The sequence below is a fragment of the Aptenodytes patagonicus genome, chromosome 10 (assembly GCF_965638725.1).
Source record: "Aptenodytes patagonicus chromosome 10, bAptPat1.pri.cur, whole genome shotgun sequence".
Taxonomy (NCBI): domain Eukaryota; kingdom Metazoa; phylum Chordata; class Aves; order Sphenisciformes; family Spheniscidae; genus Aptenodytes; species Aptenodytes patagonicus.
In genome coordinates this window covers 19,914,508-19,932,178 of record NC_134958.1, presented here as the reverse complement: position 1 = coordinate 19,932,178, position 17,671 = coordinate 19,914,508, and the positions used below count along the sequence as shown (strand labels likewise).

Genomic DNA, 17,671 nt, shown 5'->3' with positions numbered 1-17,671 from the left:
ACATGCCTCAAAAAAGCCAAAGCCATACACTTCAAAGACGGAACTTGAGAAGTTTCCATTTACTCACCTCTCCTGAAGTAGGTTGCACAGCCTTCAACAAGTCTGAGACAGCACTGGCCAATGTTCGAGCAGCTTTCAGAAGGTCTTCTCCACTTCCAACTTCATCATCCATGAGAGCAGCAAGCAATTTCACACCTTTAGACATCTCAGTGAGGTTGGAAGAAATGGTTGTAATTGCACATCCCACAGCAGTGTAATCAGTGTCAACTGGGTCCCCTGGAGAGCAAATATTTTTTCATGATCAGAATGCTTTAGTGGTTAAAAGGGAGAAAGGCAGCTACCACAAGCTACACTGGTGAGAGACAAAAGAGACATTTCAAGATAGCCAAGCAATGCCTACTAAGTAATTTCATTGTCACTTTAAAAAAATTAGACTGCTATAATTTCTCCAATTTCTACACTACTTCTACAAGAATTTATCTTCTAATAGAATTTCTCTTCATTCAATGCAATTTGCTGAGAAGTCCACAGTATTCAGCTATTTCAACATTGAAAGAACCCAAGGTAATACAGTATTGATCCCTTTAAGCCACTCGCAGATCCTTCAACTTGTAGTTTGCTGAAGAAAAAACCACTGTCAATAAACACATCATCTCTCTTTAACAACTGTCAGATCAATAATGCTTTTTTGTAGTAACCTTGCAAACACTCTCTACTCTACTTTGTTGAATAAGCAAGCTACATTTTATCTTCATCAATGGTTGTACCTTTAGTGCAAGGGATAAACTGGAGATACAAAAATTGTGTTGGGAGGGACAGAAAGCTTGTTCCGCACGTCAATGCACTTAGCTATTGGGGTATTCTGAAGAAAATTTTTCTCCAGCTGCCCCATACTCAGTCCCTATGTTACTTGAATTAGACTGATAACTAGGAGACTGCAAGGAAATCCTTCCCTTTGCAATTTACCTGCTGTAAGGTTAACAACAGACGCAGTTCCTGCAGTGATAGCATCAACTTGAGAGTGTATTTCATGTTTTGATTCATCAACCTTGTTCTGAACCCATACTCTCGATGCCTGAAGAGCAGTAACAAAAACAAGAATTCAGGATTGCAGTGAGGTTCTCTAAAAGGAGATCCTATGTAAATATCTCGTTCCTTCATGAACCTTTAAAAGTGAAACAGAGGACAACCACCAAGCCCTTAAAGTGAAATATGAAAGCAGACATTTTCTTTTGCCGACTCATTCACTACAGGACTGCTATCACATTTCAACAGCTGCCCTTTCAAGGTAAATGCCACAAACAGTGCATCCATGAAGGTTAACCACTCTTGACTGACAGCTCCCCCTAAGCAATAGTCTCTTGATCTGTCCTCCTGCCCTAATGTGGATCAGGAATGACAGAATCATATTTTGTTCTTATAATAAATAGGATTCCAGACATGGTTATGCAAGGAAGTCTGCTACATCTAATCTCAGAAGACTGATTAGAGTGAGGTGGAACACTGTACATTAATTCCTTAAAGAGAGCACAAAAGTTTTATCCCATTTTAAAAGCTTTAGCGATACCATTTTAGATTCGGGGACAATGACTAAACTGATCTGTAAACACCCCAAAGCATTAAGATCCATTTCTGTGAGGGATTAGAAAAACTCACCATGTCCTGCCCTAGAGGTGGTAGGTTATCAACTTCACTGAGGTCAGCTTGTGCCTGTTGAACAGCATGCATACTGGTATTAATAGTCCCCATCAAGGCCTGCTGAGCTGAGGTCTGAAAGGCAAAACAAGGAAATGGTCGTGTGCTATGTTCCAAATGATACTTCAAGCAGATGTTACATATGCGTGAAGACACAATGAGTGACAGCAATCCAGCAATCACACCAGGCCATTTGAGATAGCTAGCTTTTCCCTGGTGCAACGGAAAAAGCAAAGCTCTCTAACACTCCTCTCACACAGTCTTGATTCTGTCTATACCATTTTACATTCCTCTGTACTTTCACACATTTATAAAATGCTGAACTTTCTCAGATCAAACAATGCCCAATAGACACACACAAAAACACCAAGCTGCCATCAATATGCATAAGCTAACAGAAAACTGAAGGGTTTTAGGTAGAGCGGGATGGCTTTCTGTATTGGGTGTCTGCAGCAAGGTTTTGGCTGCGGGGTGGCCTCTGTAAGAGGAGGCCAGGGGCTGCGCCATGCCGGGTCCAGAGCTCGTTCTAGACAGCTCCAACAGACCCACCGCAGGACACAGCTGAGCCCAGCAGCCAAGCTGGTGGTACCTCTGGGAAAACATCGTTAAGAAAGGACAAAACATCACATGGCAGTGACGGGGGAAAGAAGGTCAAGAAACAACCCTGCAACCACCAATGTCTGAGAAGGATGGAGAGGAGGTGCTCCAGGCAGCAGAGCAGAGATTCCCCAGCAGCCCACGGCAGAGACCATGGCAGAGCTGGTATTTCCCTGCAGGCTGTGGAGAGGGCCATGCTGGAGCAGATATCCACCCTGCAGCCCACAGAGGACCCCACACTGCAGCAGGTGGGTATTTCCCTGAAAGAAACTACAGCCTATGGAGAGCCCACGCTGGAGCAGGGTCCTGACAGGAACTGCAGCTCATCGGGGACCCACACTGGAGCTGGTTTATCCTAAAGGACTGCAGCCCATAGGAAGGACACATCCTGGAGCTGGGGAAAAGTGTGAGGAGGAAGGAGAAGCAGAGAGGGGCTGTTATAAACTGACCATTTGGGAGCAGGGAGTAGAATAGTCAGAAATGAAATAGTAAAGTTGAGTCTGGGTAAAAAAGGGGGTAGTGGGAAGGTGTTTTAGTTTTTGTCTGTTTCTCACCATCCAACTCTATTTTAATTGACAATAAATTAATTAATTTTCCCCAAGTTGAGTCTGTTTTGCCCATGAAGGTAATTGGTGATCCCCCTGTCTTTATCTCAACCTATGTCAAGATAAAGCTTTTTTTATCTTATTGTCTCCACCCCACCCCCATCTTGTTGAGGAGTAGGGGTGAAAGAGCAGCTGGGTGGGCATTTGGCAACCAGCCAAGGTCAAACCACTACACATACTACACTTCTAGTGGTATGTCATGATCCTAAGCATTGATTATATTCTCTACAGCCTGTTTAGGCCTTTTGATAGTCTTTTAATTTAAATGAGAAAACTCAGCATTAGCTTTAAGCCTGCTAAAAAAAAAAAAAAAAAAAATCTAAATTGGTGGGCTAGTGATAAGCTGAATGTAAGCTTTTTTCTTTAAATTGCTTACTTTTGCCAGTCTTTAAACCTTTTTTTCTGACCTGTGAATACTAGTTTAACTACTTAGAAGTAAAGAGAAGGCTGGAAGAACCGGCTTTAAGGAAAATGAGGAAATAAGTCAAAACGTGATACCCTAAATATTTCAGGGATGCTCAAAACTTACGTTCAGTAGGACAGCCAGGAAGTCACACTCAATATTCTCCTCCTGCTCTCAGTAATATGTATAACATGCTATTTCTGACTACTTGCAGCACAGAGAAGTTTCAAATGCAAAAAAAAAAGTTTCAAATACAAGTTTCAAATACAAAACAAGGAGATTCCTCACAAGTGGGGGCATATGTCCTCTGTGCATCTGACCAATTGTGACTTGTTGCTGGGGAGAAGGCATGATGCCAATGTTGAAAGTCTCTGGGCCACTGGACCCTGAACGCATAACAGCTGGTAGTGCCACAGAGCCATGCTCCACCTTCCCTGTTCGGTTGAACTGCTGCTGCAAGATGGTAGATCTAAAAACAAACAAACAAACCAAAACAAAACAAAAAAACACAAAAAAGAAAAATCCAATACGGAGAAAATTAGTTAGCTCCTGCAAATCAAGTCCTGCCGGATGTTCTTCCTTTAGGATTTTAAATTGCATTTCACAACATTTGGAGAAGCTGGAAAAATTTACAGTCTTTTTTTCTAACTGTTTTCTAGCATATTAGAAAAAAATTAATCTGGGGCTTTTGGCAGATCAAATATTAATAGCACTAGTGAGCAGGCACTAAGGAAAGAAGGCAATGTGCAGTTTTGGTATATGTGGTACAATGGCTTTACCCCCCTAAGATGCATGACAGACAGAACCAGAACAAGGTTTACAGCATAACAACTGCTTTGTTTCAGTTGTATCATAGGCTGGATCAATAGAAAATGGAAGCATGAACCCTGTGGAGATGCCTTTTGCAAGTAATCCCTAAATTTGGGATAAAAACTAACATTCTTTCTTCCCTCTTTATACACACATGCACACACAGTACTTGCTAATAATCTGGCAGCCTATCAGATAATGGGCAGGGAGGCACGATACTTTCAAGAATAATAAAGTTACTGTCATCCATGGTCATGAACCACTTTGCCAGATATACTGCTCATACTTAAATATGGTTCAAGCTTTAACAGCGAGAAGCGTTGACAGGAATTCTGGCTTTAACAACAACAATCTGCTGGGGAAAAATGTAATTTCAGTTGTGAAAAATCTTGTATTCATCTATTACAAGTTTTGGGCTTCTCTGCACAGCACTTAGCTAACAGTATACTCTGGAAGTGATTTGGAAAGGGCAATGTCAAAAGAAAGCACATTTGAACATGTGTGATCCATCAAAAGTTGAAATTTCACATAAGGCCACATTAAAAATCTAATATAGGAGATACGGTCTATCTCCTATAAACTGTATGTTTAACAATAAATCAAATAGACTTTTCACATACACATTGCTGACACTGCCATCCTTGGAGTTCCAAGAGGAGACTTCAGTGGCTCATTACAGCTTATAACATCACGAACCTATTTCTATGTCTTCACTGCAAGGAAAGATTTAATATTCCTTTTCAAGAGTATGGCCAGCTCTACAGTTCTGCTTTTTGCTATATTCAGATACCGTCCATCAGAACCATAGCTTGACCTACTAGTACCAAAACCTTACCTTTACCCACACCGCATATATGATTGATTTGTCTAAAGTGGTTTGGTGAAATAAGCCAGCTCTGTTCATGACACAGTGTACTATTAAACTGACAGGAGGCAAATTTACTGGAAGCCATGGACCTAGCAGACACAAGCAACTAAAACCTTGTAAAACCTAGGTGTTCACATGAAGATCAAAAATCTAATATGACGTTTTCAGCTCTGCATCATTACTTTCTCCCCAGCATTTTACTGAATTATGGCCTGAGTTCCTTTGGTCAAGGGTCAAGTTACCACAAACTGGTACTACTGCTGGTTGCCTTAACCAACAATTTTAAGACAAATCTTGCTCTTCAATCCTCAAATGAAGCTAGGAGCCTTCTGAATTGCCTGGGGATAGTACTTCCTGCTGTTAAAATACCCTGTAGGAAATTATTCTTTAACAGTAATAACTATACTATTTCATTTGAAAAAAGCTGCCACAGCTAAAAGGTGTCACTCTTAAATAAAGAGCATTTCCTCCTGTTGTATACACTCACTTCTTGGGTGAAACAGATTCTTCCAACATGGTTGATTCCTCATCACCTTCAAGCCCAAATCTATCTTTACTTTGTTTCTGGAGGGGGGGAAAAAAAAAAGTTAAACAATGTGTGTCGCTTTTTGCTTTCTCTCCACCATTTCCTCACCATTTCTCAGAAACCTAGTTAAATCATTTGCAGAGTCTTGTCCAATGCTGAACACCAGACTTTTTGGCAGTGTGTGACAATATAACCTCCACCTCAGAAGAGGTGCCCTTCAGCATCTAACACCAGTAGATGTTCTAAGCCCTGGCAGATTAAGTACATAAAGGAAAAAAGCCTAGCGGTGCCTTTTTGAACAAAGTGGTATAAAGAAAGTGCTGAGACACTGTCTTTTCTCACAGAAAAAAAAAATGTTCTGAGTACCGAGTGATATGCAACAACAGCAAATCCCGGCACAGATAGGACACATACCATTCCCTTTCCCATTCTCTTCTAACTCAGGAACATCAGACTGACTCAGCTAACTAGAACTCAGCTACAAGTCATATTTAGCATCCTGAAATGTTACTATATGGTGCTACCTACCACTAGGAAATACATATCCATAGAAAAGATGATAAATTTAATGCCAAATCCAAGTTATTTTACGATAGTTACTTCAAACTTCTGGACAGTCTGCACATCTGACTTTGTGAGGCAGTTTTTTATAGTGGTATAAGGGAGGTAAATATACAGAAGAGGAGTAAGTATAAACCACTAGAAACAACAGGAAACTACCATAAGTCATAAAACTAGTGCCCTGTAAAAACAGCCTATTTCTACTTGTAACCTAGTGCAAAGATACTGTCTGCTTTCCACCTTGTTAAGTGATTTGTAGTTTGAATATACATATATATGTATAGAGAAACATCCACTACGACCTTGGGTACATTTAACAGGAACTCCTCATGCACATCCATACACCCCTCCCCCCAACTTTCTCCAAAGAAGTTCTTACCATTATAGTTTGAGTTTATGCATGAACTGAAACTGCCTATTTCTAGTCAAGATTGTGCCTTACTTCCATATTAATGTGAAGTAAAAAGATATATCTAGATTAAAAAATGGTAAAAGTTACTCAAGTTCAGGGTTCCCTGTCAACTGATTAATGACCTATCACTGAAATTGCAGGACAAGAGGGTTCGGGGGTAGGGAGTGTTACACCAATAATACTTTAACTGAAAAAAATGTGCCACTGATCCACATCAGAGCAATATAAGTTGGAACACTCCAAAACACACCAAGAATTAACATTATGCAACTGAGAGCGATAAACCGTACTTTTAGGAATGCATCACAGAGATAACTTGGGCTCAACAATTGAAAACTGCATGCTTCTCATATGCACCATGAAGCATCATGGGTGTTTATTACTTAACCTGTTCCTAATTCATTAGTTTTAAAACTGGCTGTGTCAGCAGATTGTAAAGAAGAAATCAAAGGACTGGAAGGGAGTGGAAATGCACACATCTGTGTGCTATCCAGACAGAAAGGCTGCTTTCGCTTGGCATTAGAAAGCAAAGCTACTTTTGAAGTTTAAGAGCTAGAATCAAGTTTTAAACCATCTATAGAAACCTGCAGTTTATTTAAGATTTATTAAATCTGAGACTGACAGCCTCAGAGAAAAAGGCACGTACTGTGATGAATTCTGGCAATCCTCCTCAACCTCTGATTTCATAACATTTGATGTTATATCCTACACGGTTCGCATGAACAAAGGCAATAAATTCTCCTGTGCTGCTTAACTTTCTGTCATTTTTTTACTATTAAAATCTATTACAGCAAATAGCAATGTAGTTCGGTTGAACCTTAATAAAGTAAAAATCTGTCAAGGAGCAACCAGTGCTATTTGAAACACCACACTTTTCTTAGACTTTTCTTCTTACATGCTTAGAGTATGGCCATTCAGCTCCATGTTTGTTGGCAAAACCGGTATTTTTTTGCTGTTGCGCTTATTTACTTGTGAATACTTTGAATGCTGGAGATACGTATCAGCCTCTCCTCTCTCCTGCCAGGCACACTCCATAAAACCAAGTTTCAAGACAGTCTGGCCTCTTCACAAACACAGATTTTATCTCTCTCTCTGCATAACTGAGATGTAATTATTTGCTTAACTGATCACAATATTTTTAAAGCAATATAATTTTTTTTAACTTGTTTTTTTTTTTTTTTTTTTTTTTTTTTTTTTTTTAGTTTTGCCAAAAATCTCTCTCAGCTTTGATGCATTATGCACAAGAGCTGCTGGACCACTATTGTGTAGTCCTTAATGTAGTTTTAAATACTGCTTCCACGGGATCATTTCTTCCCACCTGATGCACTTTGGTCCATAGCTTAAAATCCATAGTTGAAGCTTTAAGCTCTTCTCTGGATACACACTCACAGTCAGCAGTTCACCTTCCAGACAGAAAAAAACAAAGCCCAAGCGTGCTGTACTGACCCTGACCCATACTACCCCTACAGTTAACAGCCTTGATACTTTCCAGAAGCACTCACTTAAGTTAAACAGAAAGAGCTTATATTACTTAAAGGTAAAAATAAATAACATCAAAACATAAGATACAACACTGACTTCATAAGAGAAAGAAAACTGCAGCTTGCACACATTTGAGCTTTTGCACTGCTGTACAGTGATTTTTACTGCATTTTTACTAAAAGTCATCTTAACACTATACCTTCTTTAGGATGATATCAATGTAACCTGCAATTAATTGAGAGATCTGTTCTCCTTCAGTGGTCTGTACTGAGTAATAGCTTTCCTGATATTCACCAAAATCCTGAGGAGGAAAAAAAAAACCAAACCTCTGAGAATGGAAAATAATAAATGAAGAAACAGTACCAAATATGAGTGAGAGAATTCAAATTTTAAAATTCTTTGTATAGACATTTTATTATATCCAACAGTAAATGAAACTGCTCCAAGATTCTAAACCAGTCATATGGGGGGTGAGGGAGGAGAGGGAAAGGATGCTTTTTATTGCAGCTTAATCACAGATGTTTCATAAATTGAAATGCCAGAGGACCAAGAGATACTCAGTCTGACTTCAGACTCAGTCACTGAAGGATGGAGAAAAGTCTTCAGAATTTTATTCTAAAGCATAATCACCCATGCAATTGGAAACTAGATGCACATGATTAAAGTGAATAGAATTTTCTAGCCACTGTCTCTTGCTCTACCACTTTAAATAACCTTTTCATATCCAAACTACTCTTGTTGCAGTGGTCTCTTATGGACCAAATAATTAACAAAACATCACATTCATGAAAGTACTTGAAGTCCATAATCATCAAATGTATTAATGAACCATCTAGCTTTGTTTATGCTCATATCTTGCAAGTCACAAAGTGCATTACAAATGGCAAGCACCATAAGGGTTTAAGCAGGTGTGAGTAATGATGTTTTCTTAACTGTTTTAGTGGTTAGGCACAGAACAGATTTAAACAGTGTTTTTCGAAAAGATTTAAACCGTTCTTTTGGGGAACCGGTCTGTCTAGAAACATCAAAATACGGACTGACCTTAGACACCAGTATGGGCCAGTTTATTAGTTTAGGACTCAGTGACTCTATATAGTGCTAGAAAATTATGGATGGAATAAGTTACATTAAAGAAACTGCTCTGAGTATAAGTCCATCTTCCTTTCTCCTTGCCACATAGATCCCTCTTCTTCTGAATATATACAAGAAGATTACCAGAGTGAAGCTTTTAGGTGAGGCAGCCCAGCGTTTCACAGTTGTCAGCGGCCATTCCTGCAACACTTCTTTGGTCTTCTCATCCACACGCATCACTGAGTCTTTGGTGACACCCAGCAAACGAGGAACCAGCTTGTTTTTGCCTTTCATTTTCTCCTATAACAAGGTGTGGAAGATTGTTTTTCATTCAAATGGAGCTCGCCATAGGAGAAAATAAAAGCACAATGGAGTATACTGACAAAGGGAAGCAACTGGCATGCAGACGAGGACAATTTAAAACTCCAGGCTCAGTTTGTCTGGTCACAGACAGTGATTTTCAAGCAATGCATTAACATTAGGAAGCTCTGGTCTTTACTGGATCGTTACTATGCAGTTCAAAAGACATTCCCTCTTCTCCCTCCTGCAGGAAACGGAAGCATTTTAGGGATTGTGGTAACAAGTCTTTGGAAGTTACTTTAAAAAAAAAAACATCATAGCAGTCCTTCTAGACACAAGACCTCCTCTGTAAAACCATATTAGAGAAGCTGAATGGGAAACTGACATCAGGAGCACTGAGAAGTTAGGTTGCCCCCACCATTTCCCTATAAAATTTCTGGAGAGGTAAAGGAAAGGAAGGCCCACTGGGGCTGATAATTAGGCAAGACCAGCCATAATTTGTCCCACGTTTTGGATTTGAAATCTTAGTTACTTTCAATCCATGAGAACACCCTAACCATTGTGATAAAGAATATCACAAGGGGGCTGCCAGCTGGTATCTCCTTATGTGTTGGACATTCTGCCTCTTTAGTTTCCCAAGGTTGCAGAGCATAGGCCCAAGCTAACAACTTGCTACATAAAATCCATCATAAAACAGAAATGAATCCACACGTCCCATTCCCCTGAAATTATGTAAGACGTAAAGAATCAATTCCTATGTACATAGTAGATCATTTGATAGACTTTTAAGAAGACCAGTTATTCCTTCCAACAGAAGTTTCATGACATGGTTACTTGATTCAGTGACTGTTTGCTTTAAGCTATGACAAAAGAAAGCAAGATATTAATGAAAAGTACAAAGGTATTTTTACCTTTTACCATACAGGTCAGCTACATTGCGTTAACAAATCCCCACTGAATTAGCAGCTTGTTCTAAATGTGCATACTTGTTAGTTTTAATATTTTAGTTACTGAAAACTGCATACCATAACTTTAGTATAGTTTCTAATAGACAACTTAGCTCAACAGCTCCATTAGAGAGTTGAGACTCTTTTCACCATTAATGGTGCCTAACAAGACATTTTTGCTTGAAGGAAGCAAGACTACGTAATTCTTTCAAAGCATACCGTATTAATAGCAGTATCCTCTGCACATTTTTCATTGTATTTTCACCCTCTATCTGCTTCAGTAGAATTTGTGGATGACTAAATACTATAGGAAAAGACAACCTATTGATATTCAGCAACCTACAAAGATTCTGTACTGTAACTGTGGGAACCTAAGAATGAAAACATTTGCCTAAGTTTAGCCTCCTTTCCATTGTATGTCAGTGGTTACTGAATATTCAGGCACTCATGCTTCAGTCCAGTTTTCACAGCAGAACGTCAGTATGTTGGTACCAAATTGTTACAAACAGCCTTAAGACCATGACCTGTTTTACTGTAAGGATTAAGATCATGCAGCTGATTAAGTTGTTCATCAGATGCAATTCATATCATCATTAAACTGCAAAACAGGAATAACTTATGAGTTCTTTGTTTTTCTGAAGACAGTACTTTGTTGGTAATCAAAAGAAAAAAGAAGAAATGTCAATTTAAAGAAATTAAATCATGACAGACTCAACTTTCTTTGTGGAAGCAGTATGACAAGGATCTAAACTGAAATTATAATTCTGTCCCACATAGTAATTTACACATTTTTCCAAATGCTGCTTTCAGAAAGAATGCGGAAAGAACATCTTTGACCTTCACCTATTGCAGAATCTGAGGCAATACATAACCAACCATACAACATGGTCAGCAAGATCTACATTACCTTAACAAGAAAAAATGACACTCCGTAGGTCCTCAGGGAACGGGCTAGCTTCACATACTTCACTTTGGCTTCTATTTCAGTCATCTCACCACAGTTTTTGTGCTCCTGTAAGGAGAGTTCAGTATCACTTAGGCAGAAATAATGCTTTCTGGAAACAAACAAAAAAGGGTATAGCTTTTACCTGTTTTAAGGATGCTTAGTTAATAATCATTACAATTAGAATATTTGAAAAAATACTGGCTAGAAATGTTAGTAAGACTGTAACCCATAATTCCTCACATCGGAGAACATAAACAACCTGTGCAAATGGAACACTCTTCTTTCACCAACATCCATTCTATCTGTGCCTCAGATCAAGCACATTTAAACCACTTCTGAAACAATTTAAAATTCTAGGTATCGCTGCTATTTGACACCATTAGGTTTCATACAACTAATGCCTCTTTACTCGGCTTTTAAAAACCATTTAAAAGTCCCAGCTCCCATATTTTTTTTTCCAAGAACAGACTATTTATTCCTGCTTTGTGCCCAAACCTTCTGATTCATGAGAGCCTCGCGCCTTGTAATTGACCATTTGTCATCTCTTGTAGGTCTTTCCAATGGGCTTTTTTTCGCCAGTTGCACCGTTATCTACAATTTTTTCATCACATGAAAAGAATTCTACAGGTGAGGAAGAAGCAATGATTTTTCTAAATATTTCATCCTGAAATACTCATCTAGGTGTGTCTTGTAACTCAATTTCTATTTATTATTTAAACAATTTACTCATTAGTAAACTTTATTACCTGTAAGTAATGACAACTACCAATATTACCTATTCAAACTTCATCTTAGCATCTGCTCTCCTACCCTAGACTGTTCTGCTGAAAATCCTATCCCAATGTCCTGCTATTTAAATACTCTTTGTTGGATTCCCTATCACATCCCATCTTCCCCTCACATTCTTCTGAACTGCTGATTGTCACCTCTTTCATGCAGATTGATGGCAGCAGGGGGAGCACCAAGAACACGGGAAACACTTTCCTACTCCAGTTTAAGTTACCATCTTGACTATGTTCCACCGAGGAGCACTGGGAGGAGCAACTGCAACTCCAAAAACCCTTTTGTATTCCAAGGACATAGACTGATCATATCTGTCAAGTTCAGCACAGAGAACACAACCACGATCCCGAAAGAGCAAGGAGCTCAAATGTAGTTATTGCAGATGGAACGTTTGACGAAAATCACTTGCCAAACTCAAGAATTTTATAACTCAGGGAAACAGCTAATTTTTTCCAAAAGACAACTTGCTTATTCTACCTTGCTGTTGTATCTTTGCCCAGCATCAGTGCCCTCACTGATGACCTTCTTGTCCATGCACTGAAGTATGTAATGATTGAAACTACTCAGAAATCATATTTGACGTGGGCAAAAATCACATGCTATGAACAGCATGATAGCGATACTCAGAAGTAAATGAATCTTTTTTTGCTTAAACTGCAACATCACTGCCACCAGCTAAAGGTATATGGAAAAGCGTTAGACACCCTCACCTACGAGGAAGTACTACAAGCTCCAGGTAGAACAGACTTACTGAGTTACAGAATTCCTAGAGTGGGAGTGTAACAGACATAGCAAAGTATGTTATCTGTTCCTACTCTTCAACTTGCCTCCCAAATTGAGATCACCGATCACTAGTATGTCCTTCTAGAAACCGTATGACTTGATTTCAGCTGTTGACCTCAGAATTTTTCAACTTATATTGTATTGCCAAACTTGTATTTCAGTAGGCACAGATATTTAGTGCATCTACAGTACTCAAACTCTGAGACCACTTCCAACAGTATCAGTACATTTTATACTCAGCTGCTTCAGTCTTTTACAACTGTGTGATTCCCAGACACATCACTGAACTCAAGCATTAGCTAGCAGAACTCTGTATTACTTGAAGCTCATGCTTGAATAATGAAGGCATGAAATTAAAACTGGTTTTCCTAAATGTGCTTCTATTTTAGTATAAATACACATCCTTACATTTCAATGCAACTGAGAAAAAGGTCTTAAGAATATTGAATATTCACTCTCTCCCCTTCAAAAAAGTACACTGAATAATCATCAGTGAAGAAAAAAGGATCAGAACAATAAATCTGCTGAAGAAAGAAAAGAAAAGCTGTCAGATTCTTTACACTTGATTTTCTGATAGTTATATAATTCAAGTATACACAGAGTATACACCTGTGAAAGCTCATATTTTTCTTATAAAGGAAGTGAAACTACAGGAGGTTTTTCAGCCTCACAATTACCTGAAATATTCTCTTTTCAGCCCCTCTTTGTTTGGTATATTCTTTAGGCAGGAATTCTTTTAGGCTAGAAAAAAAAAACCAAACAAGTCCATAGTTAATGGTGCCTTCTTGAGGAAGGATACTTTCCATACTCCTTTATTGGCACTAAGTTCCCCAAGCTTCCTAAAATGGGCATAAAATACCTATACAATGAAACAAAACTCTGGCTAAGTAGGGTGAGAGCAAGAGGATACCTTGCATAATTAAGAAAAACACTTTAGTTACATCCCCATGTAATAGCTCTTCATGTTTTGAAAGGTCATAAAAAGTAAATAATAGCTGGGACACTTTCCATTCTTAAACTATACGATGTCTCTCAGCAGCTCAGAGAGGTTCACATCTAAATCCAAATACACTCATCATAATCTGGGGGAAGAAGGGGACATCAAAGCTTGAGCCAGCTCTGCGTCTGAGTTCAGACACTGCTATTACTTTCCAGTAGCACTTTGATTTACTGACGTGCAGGACCAAGTTTTTCCTTTCTGTCTTCCAAGAAATGTTAGAACACTAATATTTTACTGAAAAAATGCAAAGCCATTTAAGTGGACACTTAATACCAGCCACTATCTCAAAAACAAAGTCATAAATAACCAGTCCTAATTTCTGTAGCGCTCAGATACTAAGCGTCTCAGAATACAACATAAACTAAGCAAGTTCAGCCTCCATGACAGAGTTTAATCAGAATCTTTAAACACCTTACCTGTACCTCCTTGCTGTGTAATAAAATAAACCCTTTATCTCAGCCAAACATCACCCCAACTTGAAGACATTATCAACTTCATGCTTTAACAAACATCAGTTCTTTTCTGGATTGCACCTTCCCATCTGGAACACTCTACGCTGATGAAACTATGTCATATATTGAGCGGTTCTTTTTCAGCCTGAAGAAACTTCCACAGTTCAAAAAATTGGTTTCTAAGGATCCCCCCTGCTTTGGACTATTAAGAAACACGAAAAAGTACGACTGGAGAATCTCCTCCTCATTTTGACTTATTCAGTAAGCAAGCACACTATTAACACAGAAAGCTAAAACTACCTACTATCATGGAAAGTTACAAGTTTTGAGAAGGATGGATTTTTTTAAACAGGATTGGCAAAAAATTCGCCTTGACTGTTCTGTGGGAGTTTTTTTGGTTTTGTTTTTTGGGTGGATGGGTGTTTGTGGTTTTTTTTTCGTTTTAGTGGGCTTTTTTTGTTTTTAAACACAAAAGCCTGCCATTGCAGACAACAAACAACAAAACTCAAAAGACTAAACCAGGATTTTGTGCTTTCTTCAAAAATACTATTCAGTAGTGAGATCATTCATTTTGTTCTTTCTACAAAGCTCTAGCAATATAAATCAAAGTAAGAACAACTGTCCTTGCTAATCTTCCTTCCAATGCTCCAGTAGTTACATCTCACTAATACATGATAATGATATCTCTTCTCACGACTTATTTACACAGACACATCATGGGGTGGGGAAGGCTGGAGAGTCAAATTAATTTTGTAGATAAGGGCTGAATACAGCTTATTATCCTAAAAAGCTAGTGCCTTTATTCTGAAACAACTAGTGCTTTTATACAGAATTTCATAGGTTCAAACCAGTTTGGTTAAATTCATTTCCAAGGCAAATGAAAAAAAACCAAACAAACAAACCAAACAAACCTGAGTTAAACCCAGTTTAATTCTGGAAATGGATTTATATAGAAAAATGATAGGTATTAAATCACTTCCAATTCTTATCTTTTATTAACTAGAGTTAATTTTGTCAGCTATCTGTATGTAGAGAAACTATTAAGCCCATCACATTTTTAAGCATGTCTACTTACTTTGTTAACTAATATACACTTCAAGAAGACATTGCTGAGCAAACATTATTTGGAACTTCTTAAGCAGCAAGAGTTAAGAAAATAACTTTGCGCTTTGTCCACTAAGCACCAATTGATATACTCTTGCACATGTAGCTGGCAGTTAGATCAGATGCTTTTTCCTTGTATCACCTGCCATTATTTTTCAATCAATAGACAAGTAGTCACCTCAACTGAAAGGGTGAAATGCTAGTTGTAAACAGACTGAAATTATTTTAATGCTACCTATAATCAAGATATTTTCTTTATGATGCAACAAACAATAGTTTCACTTTATTTAGCAGCTTGTTTAATGGAGTTAGCAAAAACATCTGGAATATATTATTTAGCCTTCTTTAATCTCTTTAATTACACATTATTACAATGGACAATGAACTCAGTTAAAAAAATCTAATAGCAAGCAGTGTTTATGTAACTTCATTTACTGTTTGTTCCTACAGTTCTTAAAAAAAATTATACGAGTGCCAACATATTGATTGTTTTTCATCAGCATAAGGTATATCCAGTGTTCTTGAAAAAGACAGTTTAAGACAGTAAAACAGGCTAGATTAAAGAATTGAGCTTATTGGTCACCAAGCATGCTTGGAAATAAAAAGCAGAGGTGGGCAGTTTTAGCTGCTCCTTTCCTATCTCTATATGAATAGTATGAGTTCTTCGTTAGATATTGTCTCAGCAAATTTAAACACAGTGTACCTCTGTAGGTGCAATGCAAAACTTCAGCTGTATGAGGAAGGGCACGAAGAAGGACTATTTGTAATTTGATAGTTTAAGAGCTTTCACAATTTACTTTGGCATGAGCTTCAAGGAAATTCCAACAACTAATACCAAAGTGTTAACAAGATGCAGACAATAATCTTCATCTGTGCCAAGAATCATTTATCAATGACAAAAAAGGATACAAAAGATCTCTCTATATAAACATTGCAGACGTGTCAAACTAAATTAAGCTGTTTCAAAACAATGCTATGAAATACTAATACTATTCTGTTACATGCTGTTTTCTGTATGAGCTGGCAGATTCTCCTTAAGGGAATCTGTAGCATGTTCAGGTTTCAGTGGTGAGTGAATGGACACCTCTGAAATGTACTTCATACTGAGCTACAGCATACGGTTTACATAAAACATAACTACTTTCATACTTGAACAGAATCAATGTTCATCCACCAAAAAGTAGGAAATAGTTGGATGAAACTTTAAAAAAGCTCAATCTTTTTCAAGAAAAAAAACCCCCGAACCTAAAAAGATTTTTTGAAAAGATGAGAGATGCCATTTTCAGGGGAAAAAAAAAAAAAAAAAAAAAAAAATCAGCATTTATCAACACTTTATATATATTGTTCATAATGAGTCAGGAGTGCTTGGCTTCTTTAGACTCACAAAACAAAAGCATGAGATTTCACAAAAAGGCTGTCACGAAGACTATGTATAGCCAAATGCATACAACACTAAATCATAAACATGTACACTTGAAATTAGAAGGCAGTGACTAGGGACTTATGGTTCTAGAGCAGGCTCCTCTACAGAGGGCAGAAAGAGAATTACTTCTAAGTCAGAAATCCTTAATTTTATGAAATTGATTATACACCAGGACAGCGAGCAATTACACTTAGTGACCTGCAAGGCTTGATCCTAATACAGTCAAAGCCCATTTAAATGAAAATAAAACAAATGTAGAGAAAATTCCCTGCAGAAAATAACAAGGTTCTAAATCTTGGAATTCCGGTTCTAAGTGATTTCCACTGAAGTAACGTTCTCTTTCTAACATGTGTTTCAGTTATTTATACCTTTCACTTCTATTAGGATAAAAAAAAAATAATGCATTTCATACGTGTGATGACTTATTCTGTGATGGACTTCAAACGATCTAGCATTGAATACAAAGTAGAAATATCATCCAGACAGCAGTTTCAGTCCACCATAAAACACAGTTAATGTATGTGAGTTTAAAAAACAGAAAAAAGAAAAAAAAAATCTTTACATTGAAAAGACCACGTAGAACACTTAGAAAAACCTAGAAAAATTTAAGCAACTGAACTCTGCACAGCAGTTTGCTTTAAAAATTAAAACCAGCTATTGCTGGGAACACCTAGCTCTTGAAATCATAACCATGACACAACAATAGCTTGTCATGAGGTAATACCCTAATGGTTTGCTGCAGGAATACCCTTGAGTGAGTGGAGGGAGAAGGGAAGAGTAAGTAGACAGTGGACAAATCCCAGAGAAAGACTGTTGCGTAACTGGTCACAATTCTAGGGAGTAAGAACCAGGAGTACACTAAAGCTATTACACTGGGTCCCCGTAATTCTTAGAGACATCAGT

The 17,671-nt window shown here is 37.9% G+C and overlaps 1 protein-coding gene across 6 annotated transcripts in view; it reads right to left on the bottom strand.

The window, feature by feature from the left end:
• The window catches only part of TLN2 (talin 2), a 209,946-nt gene that overhangs the window by 96,008 nt on the left and 96,267 nt on the right, over positions 1-17,671 (bottom strand). For all 6 annotated transcript variants that reach the window (XR_012996198.1, XM_076348381.1, XM_076348382.1 and 3 more), the window contains 9 exons: positions 13,467-13,530; positions 11,185-11,289; positions 9,175-9,330; positions 8,159-8,260; positions 5,466-5,542; positions 3,589-3,769; positions 1,657-1,770; positions 967-1,075; positions 68-276 (listed from right to left, as the gene is read on the bottom strand). Coding sequence is in view for 5 of the 6 variants with exons in the window: in XM_076348381.1 (XP_076204496.1) it covers positions 68-276; positions 967-1,075; positions 1,657-1,770; positions 3,589-3,769; positions 5,466-5,542; positions 8,159-8,260; positions 9,175-9,330; positions 11,185-11,289; positions 13,467-13,530 (1,117 nt within the window). In the remaining variant the exon portion in view is untranslated. The remainder of the gene's footprint in view (positions 1-67; positions 277-966; positions 1,076-1,656; positions 1,771-3,588; positions 3,770-5,465; positions 5,543-8,158; positions 8,261-9,174; positions 9,331-11,184; positions 11,290-13,466; positions 13,531-17,671) is intronic.